The 10,391-nt window shown below is 43.7% G+C and overlaps 1 protein-coding gene across 1 annotated transcript in view; it reads left to right on the top strand.

Annotated features, from left to right (window-relative positions):
• Positions 1 to 7,060, top strand: part of LOC146261625 (tensin-1-like) — a 42,798-nt gene extending 35,738 nt beyond the window's left edge. Inside the window, 11 exon segments of the mRNA XM_084667447.1 lie at positions 1 to 323; positions 484 to 573; positions 1,075 to 1,203; positions 1,328 to 1,423; positions 1,549 to 1,626; positions 2,534 to 2,605; positions 2,877 to 2,906; positions 3,407 to 3,575; positions 3,721 to 3,789; positions 4,082 to 4,111; positions 4,251 to 7,060. The exon segment at positions 1 to 323 is cut by the window's left edge and continues 246 nt beyond it. Of these exon segments, the coding sequence (XP_084523573.1) occupies positions 1 to 323; positions 484 to 573; positions 1,075 to 1,203; positions 1,328 to 1,423; positions 1,549 to 1,626; positions 2,534 to 2,605; positions 2,877 to 2,906; positions 3,407 to 3,575; positions 3,721 to 3,789; positions 4,082 to 4,111; positions 4,251 to 4,380 (1,216 nt within the window). The 3' untranslated portion in view covers positions 4,381 to 7,060.
• The last annotated feature ends 3,331 nt before the right edge of the window (positions 7,061 to 10,391 follow it).

Raw genomic sequence — 10,391 nt, forward strand, 5'->3', positions numbered from 1 at the left:
TCTGGTTGGCAGGAGCCACAAAAGTGCGGCGCCGGTCCCGCCCAGTCCCCTGATGGGCCGCCACGGGATGGGGAGCGGGAGCAGCACCCCTGACGACAGACAGGGGGCGCCCCCCACCCCCTCTTTCCCGGTGTCGCCGGTGCAGCCGGTGCTCCCAGAAAAGAGACGCGTGCCCAGCGGCGACCGGGAGGGACCGAACGGGGGCATGTCGTACGGTTCGCTGGAGGGGAAGGCCGCGACATCTGCTCCGGCCAGCGGGGGCAGCACGCCCAGTGTGAGCGGCTCGCACACCCTGCCGGACCTCTCAAAGTTCTCCATCTATGGTGAGACACGGGCCCTAGCTACTTCCTGTGACGAGAGTTGTCGTCCCGGTCGAGACGTTGTTCTCGGCGGGTGTGTGTCTGCGGCAGCTCCTGAAGCAGGCGTGATGTGTGTCTCGTCAGAGGCGGTGACCGGTGTGTGTTCTGCCTGTGTGTCCCTTAGCAGACGGCTACCCAGACATCAAGATGAACGTCAAGTTTGTTCAGGACACCTCAAAGTTCTGGTACAAGCCTGACATCTCAAGAGAACAAGGTGAGAGGGGAGGAGGACAGGGAGAAGGCAGAGGGAAAAGGGGAAAGAGGAGGAGGAAGGGGTGAGGAGAGGAGGATGAGGAGAGGAGAAGAGGAAGGGGAGGAGGAGATGAGGAAGAGGATGGGAATGGAGGTAGGTTAGAGGAGAAGAGGAAGGGGAAATGAGAAGATGAGTAGAGAGTGGAAAGGGGAGGAGGAAGGGGTGAGGAGAGAGAAGAGGGGAGGAAGAAGGTGAAAGTGGAATGAAGAATGAGGACAGGGGCGGAGGAAGAGTTTGTGGAGAGGAGGAAGGGGAGAGCCAAAAAGGGAGGAGGAACTGACAAGGAGAAGAGGATGGAGGAAGAAGGGCAGAAGGGAGGAAAGGGAGAGGACAAGGGGGAAGTTAGGCTATGATAGGAGACTTCAGGGTTATGGGAGGAGGAAGGTGAGAGGGGGGGGAGGAAGGAGCCTAATAATAACATAATATACTTCTGTATATTTTGTCTTCCTTTCGTCCCCTCAGCTATCGGTGTGCTGAAGGACCGCGAGCCAGGGGCGTTTGTGATCAGAGACAGCCACTCGTTCAGAGGGGCCTACGGCCTGGCCATGAAGGTGGCCTGCCCCCCTCCCACCGTGCAGCAGAACAAGAAAGGTAACACACACACACACGCACACACATCGTCTTAGCACAACGCACATCCACCTTCACACACCTCAGCCTTGTACTCGATACGTGACTGTTCAGTGACGTTCATATCCGTTGCTTCCCGTGCCAGTGGGCGACATTACGAACGAGCTGGTGAGGCACTTCCTGATTGAGACGAGTGCCAAAGGTGTTCGTCTGAAGGGCTGCCCCAACGAACCCTACTTTGGTGAGTAGAACCCACAGGGACTAGCACTGTACTGTGCCTAACTACAGCCATCTACCTTATTTTGGTTTAAGTGCAACTTTTTCAATGATCTGTATGTATTTGTGTGTGTGTGTGTGTGTGTGCAGGATGCTTGTCTGCCCTGGTGTACCAACACTCTATGACTCCTCTGGCTCTGCCCTGCAAGCTGATGATACCCACCAAAGGTCAACTCTCCCTCCGTTTGTTCCTGCATCCTGCCATCCCTCTCTCCTTTACGTCCTGTCTGTCTGGTGTTGAAGAGGATGGAATCAAAAGGGGTTTTGATCCATTTGAGGGTTTAGGTTGGCTAATGCAGTATGTGAAGCCCTCTGTGACATTGCTTGTCAAAAGAAAACATTTAAAATTAGTCATTTAGCAGACGCTCTTATCCAGAGTGACTTACAGTAAGTACAGGGACATTCCCCCCGAGGCAAGTAGGGTGGAGTACCTAGCCCAAGGACACAACGTCATTTGGCATGGCTGGGAATCGAACCAGCGACCTTCTGATTACTAGCCCGATTCCCTAACCACTCAGCCATCTGAATACTATTTAGTTATGTTTAGCTCAGCAAAAAGCTTCATAGGAATATATCTAGCACAATGCAAAGTAAAATGCCAAGAGACAAAAGAAAGATCAAAAAGGTCCTGTATTCTTCACTTCAAACACTTGCTTAACAACATAGATAACAGTGCAAGGTCTGCCCCAACATCTATGTAATTGGCACATTATTTTAGAACATCCTCAAACATTGTGGAAAAACCCCACACCAGCATTTTCCCTGTTCAGACCTCTGGCCAAGAGTCTGAAGTAATACTTTTTGACACCATCATCCATATCAATGTCACCAGAAACTCATAGATTAGTCCCTTCTTGTGTCTGGGAGCCACTGTCAATCCTTTCTGACCCCGGTGAACAGCCTTCAGCCCTTCCCTGTTTCCTTCTCTCCGTGCCTACCGCATCTCACCTTCCATTCCTCGATCAAAGTTTGACAGTGTACCTCCTTTTCTCCTCTTTTCTACTGTTTGAGTCTTGCTGAGGGCATTGTGTGACTAGGACCTTCTGTAATTGGCTGTGCCGTCTGTCCCTCACAGATCCAAACGAGGAGGCCCTGGAGTTGGCCACGCCCACTGACTCTGTGGCTGAACTCCTGCAGCAGGGAGCAGGTAAGGACTCCCCCATCTACCAATCAGCTTCTGAAACCACCACCACCCAGCCAAACATCTTTCCAAACCACTCCCAATCACATCCAGTCAGCCAGTTGCCTGGTCTTCCTCCCAGACAGCGGTGGTATTCAGTCAGACCTACAGAGAGTAGCTATTCACTGTATCTCTCTTCAACACTCAGACCTGCTGTGCAACATCCCAATCATCTATCCATCCATCCATCCATCCTTCCATCAGTCTGTTTATTTTCTCCACATTTCTTATGTTCCAGTATCCCAGAAGCCCCCAGAGGAAGCTCATGGTAAATACAGAGGTTACACATTGATCTCTTGACCTTGAACTCTTTACTGCATGAGCTCCCGACTGACCACGGTCGACTGCTGATAGGACACCTTAGAGTGCTCATCAGCCGGGGTTTGTAAAGGGCATGCCTGCCTTGGCCACATTCCAGAGTTTGGATGAAGAGCTTTTACTTTCTACTGAAAGTACCTCCACGAGACCCTGATCATCTCTTGATAACCTCTTAACAGAGACTTGCATACCCCAGCCCATCTATTTTATTTTGTCACATGGTACTCATTCTCAAGCTTCCCTGCATGAGGCATTGTTAATAATAACACCATGCATGGCATTGAACCTTGGCATTTCCCACAGTCATTCTTTGATTTTATGAAAATACTTCATGCCCAGAAAGGAATCCTCATTGTAATTGTTGATGAAACCCTCTTTGAACTTCTGTAATACAAAGACGTCAAAAGCATACAGCATGCAGAGTATGTATCTGTCCACCTGTTTTCCCAGCATGCAACGTTCTCTACGTTAACTCGGTGGACATGGAGTCTCTGACGGGCCCTCAGGCTGTGGCCAAGGCCATCAGCCAAACGCTGGCCTCCCAACCGTTGCCCACGGCAACCACCGTCCACTTCAAAGTGTCCTCACAGGGCATCACCCTCACTGACAGTCAGAGAAAGTGAGTACACGCGTACACACACACATACTGTACACACACACACAGACAGCCTTACACAGCCACAGAAATTGTAGGCACATTGTCAAAATTGTAGTTTTTCAGAGGGAGAGAATCGATGCTGAATGCCTTGTTATTATCACGTTAGGATCTTCTTCAGACGGCACTACCCCATCAGCACAGTTACCTACTGCGACATCGACCCCCAGAACAGGAAGTATGTTTAAAAATATGCTTTACTAGTAGTTTCTATGTTGTCTTTCCACTTGATGATGACAGTTCATTTGCATTTGAATTTAGGATTGCATAATTTGGCGTTACTGAAATGGTTTTATCTCATATGTTTGTTGGAAAGATTGAAAAACATACATAATGATTGTATAACTACGTCATTTTTTGTATCATCTTTGCTTTGTATTAACTTACTAGGTGTGGTTACTATGTGGTCCATCATGCCATAACAAGCTTTAGTGCCAATCTGATGCTACTGCTTTATGCCTTATCCTCAGGTGGGGCCAGGAGAGTAGAGAATCTGTAAAGTAAGTCTCCCACGTTCTGGGATGTTTCATGTCTAAATATACATCAGTGATGTCCAGATGAGTGATGGGTCATATTTGTCATCCCTGACTTCTTCTTGTCCCTCCCTCCCTCCCCCACCCGACTCCCTTCCTCCTCTAGGCTTTTTGGGTTTGTGGCGAGGAAGCAGGGCAGCACTACAGACAACGTCAGCCACCTGTTTGCAGAGCTCGATCCTGACCAGCCCGCCTCCGCCATTGTCAGTTTTGTCTCCAAGGTGATGAAGCGATGAAACCCATCTCCCATGAAAACCCGCCGGCAGCCATTTAGATATTTTTCTTTTTTAAAGGCTTTTTTTTCTTTTTTGGGGGGGAGGATGCAATTTTTTCACATTTGTTTAACTTTCAATCAATTGTGTTTGATAATTATTTCCCTCTTCTTTTATTGTCGGTTGATCTTTTTTTAATTATTTACTTCGAAGATGTTTATTTAATGTCTGAAGGACTTGGAGATGTTTCAAGATGGCGGCTGAGGATGTGTGGGGTGGATTTGTAAGATGATGAACTGAGGAGACGGAGGGAACTTCTTTCCCCAACAGAACAACTTGAGGAAGAGGCTGTTAGCTCATTAAGGACTAAAGGAAATGCACCGTTCAGTGAGAGGAAAAGTACACTGACATTTTTCAGGTTTTTTGGATTGATTTAACCAAAGGTAGCACTCAGAACAAATAATTCAGATGGTCAATTTAAGCCATTTTTTTTCTTCTTTTTGAATAGATGGTTCTTTGAGAAACAAAACAAAAAAAGAACAAAAGCTATCAAAAAAAGAAAGAATGCTTCGTAAACTCTTCTGTCTTCAGAAAAAAAGTTGGCCTCTATGGCTCATTACAAAAGAGTATTTAATGACATTTTGCATGTTAGCTCTATCTTTAAGCTTGGTCCTTAAACCCTCTACAAAAGTCATTAGTGAACCCTCAAGTGGACATTTCTAGGCCTGGTGTATGTTGTTAAGGGCTCAACTTCACATAGCAGACCAAATTCATCAAACACCACACTGTGGTCCAACTAAGCCAGAGAGATTTCCTGTGTGAGGTCCAGGGATGACCAGTCAATCCCAGAGCTCATTGATTTTATTGATCTGATCTGGTGGAAATTGATTAATCTTGCCCGTGGAATGCGGGGGAGGTCATGTGGGTATTTTGCTGTTTTCACTTGTGCTTCCTGGATCTGGCTTTGCTCTGCATTATGCTGAAACCTCCTGTCCACTAGGGGTAGCCGTTGGGCCATTCCTCCCAGGGACTGATCCTTCAACTCTTGCTTGCTGGACTGGCTACTCTCACACTGCAACTGCTACTGAACACACTGAGACACCCAGGGACAGGTCCTAAGGCCTGGGCCTATGCACTGTCCTGCATGTTTTAGTCCCAGTGCACCCCTCCCTTCCTCTAAGCTATGTTCAACATCACCAAGACTCTATTCTATGCTGTGTGCAATGAAGAAGATTTGAACCCCTTTTAGACATATAGGGGGCGTTAGAGGTTGTTTGACTTGTGAAAGACTGCATGAAAACTAAATTTTTGTACTCTTCTCAGAGTTTTAAAAAGAAGAACTGGTAGACAACTCATTGTTGACATAGTTACCCGGTGATGAGATGCAATATTTCTACTCCCTTTTTTCCCACCTTGAAGCAGGGTTACCTTTCACTGTATCAAGGAAAGTCTTTGTTTTTGTTTTTCAAACCCAATGGTGAATCAACATTTTCTCTGATTTGCATTTAGATACCTGTAGCCGAAAAAATGGAAGAAAAAAAGAACCTAGACATTTCCACACTGTGTGAAAAGGCCTGCTAGTTACACACACAAACAAACGCTCACTGTCCTCCATAAGCTAGAGAAAAAAAAACAATATTGTTCAATGTATATAGATAAACTACTTTGAAAGGTGACATAGCGAAAAAGTATTTATTTTTGTTGCTTAGTTCCCTCATGGTTACAAGTCATATATACATATATTGTACAGTCTACATAGAGTAGATTTACTTAAAAGGGTTGAGAAAAAAGATATACTTATTTTGGCTAATGATTTCAAAGTCAGAAAAGGCTTTGAAAGGCGTCTGAATATACATGGTGTACATGACTGTGTCCCTGTCTCTTTATTCAGATCTCCATGTTTTGTTTTGTCTTTGTGTTCTCTGAGAGCGATGTTGTAGGGCATGTGTGGGTATGGTACAGACCCAGAGGACTCTTACAGGACAAGTGCATGGACAGCTTAGCTCTCAACGGCAAAATGCAAGGGTTTGTTTTAAAACGTTGCTGTTTAAAACGTTGCTGTCTAAAAGCAGTGCACCAATTTTGTTGACTTTGCGTAACTGATGTCTGTAGTTCTGGGGGCAGCTGTTCGATAAAGTTTCAGATGCAGGTTTGTATGGGAAGCATGAGGATGACTGAACTGATAAGCCAACCTTAAATGCAATATGTAAGCAATGGTATGCATCCGTTATGATAATATTATTATTTGCCAAAGATCCAAGCACATCTATACTGTCCACAGGTTTTGCTTTTTACATGTTCTTATGAAACTTCTGAACTTTGCCATATGAAGCCAAAATATCTCAGTTGGTGTCATTTGTCTGTCATTTGTCACTTGCTTTTCATTGGTACTTATGCAGATCGACAACACGTTGCAATTACTGACAAATGTCCTTGTAATTTCCATAACAACCACGTCGTACCTCAAAAATAGAAGTAAAAAGCACTTACCTACATGCACGTGGAATATCACATTACCAACAACGGCAAAACAATACAAACATATGAACATATCAACTTTGATTTCATTGAATGTCAGTAGTGAGTTACATTTCCATTGATTCATATTATTCCAGTTCTTCTTCAGTAATTATTGAAGTTGCATTGTACCATCTTTGTTTAGCCAAGTCCCAAAGCTGTATATTAAATCCCTCACATCATTATTTATTCTCTTATTTATTCTTTTTGAATGTATGTTTCATACAATCTTTCATGTTTTAAACTACATTATCTCAGTTGTCAGTGTTAAAAGCAAAGGATAAGGAATGTATGGTACCATTCTACCTGCCGCCAAGAGGTCCAATGCAATATTATTGGTCAAAGTGTTGTTAAACATTTTTTTGACAATATTGTTTTGGTTTCCATATCTGAGTCTGTTAAAACATGATCATATTAAAAAACGAAAAATCATTGGAGATAACATTTTTAAAATATAAGTCATTCATACTTTAAACTGGCAATACCACATTAGGTCTGTTGGCGTTAGGTGAATAGTTATCAATGTGTTTGTTTGTGTGGAGGAAGAGTTTGAGGCCTTGTGCAGAAAAGACTGAATGTGTGAATGCTAGCTAGATATGTACACAAGGCTCTCATAATGTTTTGTTTTCATCATTTGCATTATATTGTCATGGCTTACCTGTTCCTAAGGAGAAAAAAAAAACATTAAAGCAATACAGTTACAGTAAAAAAAAAAAAAAAGTGTTTGAGCCGTTGCCATTTTTCCTGTTTTTCTTTTTATGTCTTTTTATTTGCAGTCATTGATGATGGTTAGAACTATTTACCAATCAAAACATTTATTAAAGGTTTGATAAACCTGTCGGTTTAGGGTTAATGAATATAAACTTGGTTCAGGCACCGTAGCCTTGAACTAACATGTCAGAGCACAGCTACATGCTGTAGCTAGGAGCTGCAGGGGACGTTGACATCAGCACGTCTTCAACACGCAGCAGTACACACCATATGGTACACGCAGAACAAATACCACCTTTTTTTCCCTCTCAATATCTCGTCTCTTTCTCACTCTCCCCTTTCTCTCTTTTACCCTTGCACTCTTTCCCCACGCCTTCCCGTCTTTTCCTCAGTCTTTCTCTCGCCTCTCTTTATCTCTGTTTTCTTTCTTACCCACCTTCTGCTTCTCTTCCTCTCTTTTTCGCAGACTCCCTCAGTCTTCACTCTCGGGCAGTGTGACGCTGTGATGAAAATCTTTGTATGTGTCTGTGTCGTATTCTCAAACCAGCTCTATCAGGGAGTCAGGTGGCTGAGCGGTAAGGGAATCGGGCTAGTAATCTGAAGGTCGCCAGTTTGATTCCCGGCCGTGCCAAATGACGTTGTGTCCTTGGGCAAGTCACTTCACCCTACTTGCCTCAGGGGAATGTCCCTGCACTTACTGTAAGTCGCTCTGGATAAGAGCGTCTGCTAAATGACTAAATGTAAATGTAATCTCGGGAAGCGTAAACCTTGTGTGATCCCTAAACCCTGTTAGAATTGTTCTGCAGTGTAAACCACACTCATACTCAAGCTTGAGTAGCCCAAGTCATACTTTGTTTTGGGAAAGCTTCTAATGGGTGCCTTTCATTTAGTGGTGTAACTTAAAGCAATCATTTGATATTGTAAAATGGTTCATTGACTTGTATGTCCTGTAGACTAGTGTTTGTTTCTCTCATACTCTCTTTATTTCCGTACTTTTGATTATTAATTCATCAGTTTCTCTTTACTGCCACCATCTCTCGATTGTAACTGAGTGCACCAGCGCATGAAGAAATATTTTTGTCAAGCAACCTCTATCTGAGGTGGGCTGTTGTGGAAGAAAGTTCTGTTTCCACTGGAACTGTGTGGCTCTCAGTTAAGGTTCTGGGTTCATAAGTGTCAACCAGCTAAATGGAGATTATTTAACAAACACCTCAACGTACAAATGACCAGTGCAGACACACAGCATTACTAGAAAAGTTTCACTGAGGCCTGAAAGTCAGAGGATGGTGTTTATAGTGAAAAAAGAAAAACAAAGATAACAGACAGCCAATAGGTGTTTGTTAAACAACACTAAGATCCAGGGCCTTGCATTACAGTAAGTGTTATTCAATAGTTGCAGTAACAGTAAGACTGTAGTGTTTCCGTTACCAATCATGCAGAAGCAGAGAAATCACAGTAAGAATACAGTATGTATGTGAATGGTTTAATCTCATGAAATAACTAAGACCCGTGGTGTTTGTTGCTACCATGGGGGATGTCAATAATTACTAAATACTACACTACTCGTTAATAGTCACTGGCCCACTGCTATTAACAAATGTATTGCTGGTAAGACATCAACATTGGAATTCTAAAAGTTGTGTTTATCTTGGAGTACGTGCATGATGGAAATGAAACAATGTAGCCTACACAATTCACAACACCGTTGTCTGCCATGAAACATTCTGTTTTGTACTTGGGTACGTTTAATACCTATCTACCTGTCCTGTTTAGGGATTGTGTGATCATTTAACCATATGTAGACTGGGCCAGCGTGTTCTTGTTTTTCTGTTTCTGTTCTGAGCCTGAATCGACAGCCATGAGTTTGTATGCCTTTCTTTGCTAGTTGTTAGCTATGTTAGTTAGCTAGCGCAGTTGCAATGCAGATGTCCATGGTTGGTGGTGGAGTTAACCTGCTATTGTTCCGATCCATTAACAGCCTGTAGAAAGTGTGAAAGAGTTCAAAATCTTTCTAGGGGATTTTCTCTGCTCGTTGATTTATGAGGTACCAACATTCAAATAAGCTCTCCTTGCTTCAAAAATGTTCACATTTCAATGTATGATATATCACTTGAAAGCTTGCACTTTCATGATCTGTTAAAAACTGAAAAATGACCATGACCTACATGCAGACATCTGTCACGAATGCGCGCAGCCAAAGTGCACTTCACTCCAGACTGGTCCATCCAGAATAAATTATCTCTGTGAGGAGGTAACTGTGAAGCCATCCATGAAGGGTAAAGGTTATGGTAAGGGGTTTGATATCCACTTCGGACATCTTACTAGGTAGGTAACTACCGACTTTTATATGTAAACGTTGTGAAAATGGTAGAGGTTTAACACTGATATTCAAAGTATGTGGAGCTCTGATTAAATACAAGGTCCGAAATGTTGTCAGGAAAGTTTCCAATTTGACATGTGTTCGAATTTGCTAAGTGTTTTTTAGGGCTCCAGAGAATGGTACGAGCGAGGACTTGTTGTAGCGGTCTTCTGCGGTTCCTTGGTTTTTCACGTCAGTGAGATGGGCCACCTGTAACAACATCTCTCTTTAAATGGAAAAGCAGACCTGTCCTGTAGGGGTCAGTGGGCTGTATTCATGCAGGGAAAATGTAAAAGTGGGTGTGTCTGTCTGCATTTAAGATTGTTACAAGGGGTGTACTGTAGTATGGAGAATTGCATAAAGAGAAGACCCTTGACTGTGACCACTCACCCACAACTTAGATGGCACGCTAGTGGTAACCGCTGCTAAAGACTATGCAGACAGTGAT

The sequence above is a fragment of the Hypomesus nipponensis genome, chromosome 12 (assembly GCF_054491055.1).
Source record: "Hypomesus nipponensis isolate SF chromosome 12, ASM5449105v1, whole genome shotgun sequence".
Lineage (NCBI taxonomy): Eukaryota > Metazoa > Chordata > Actinopteri > Osmeriformes > Osmeridae > Hypomesus > Hypomesus nipponensis.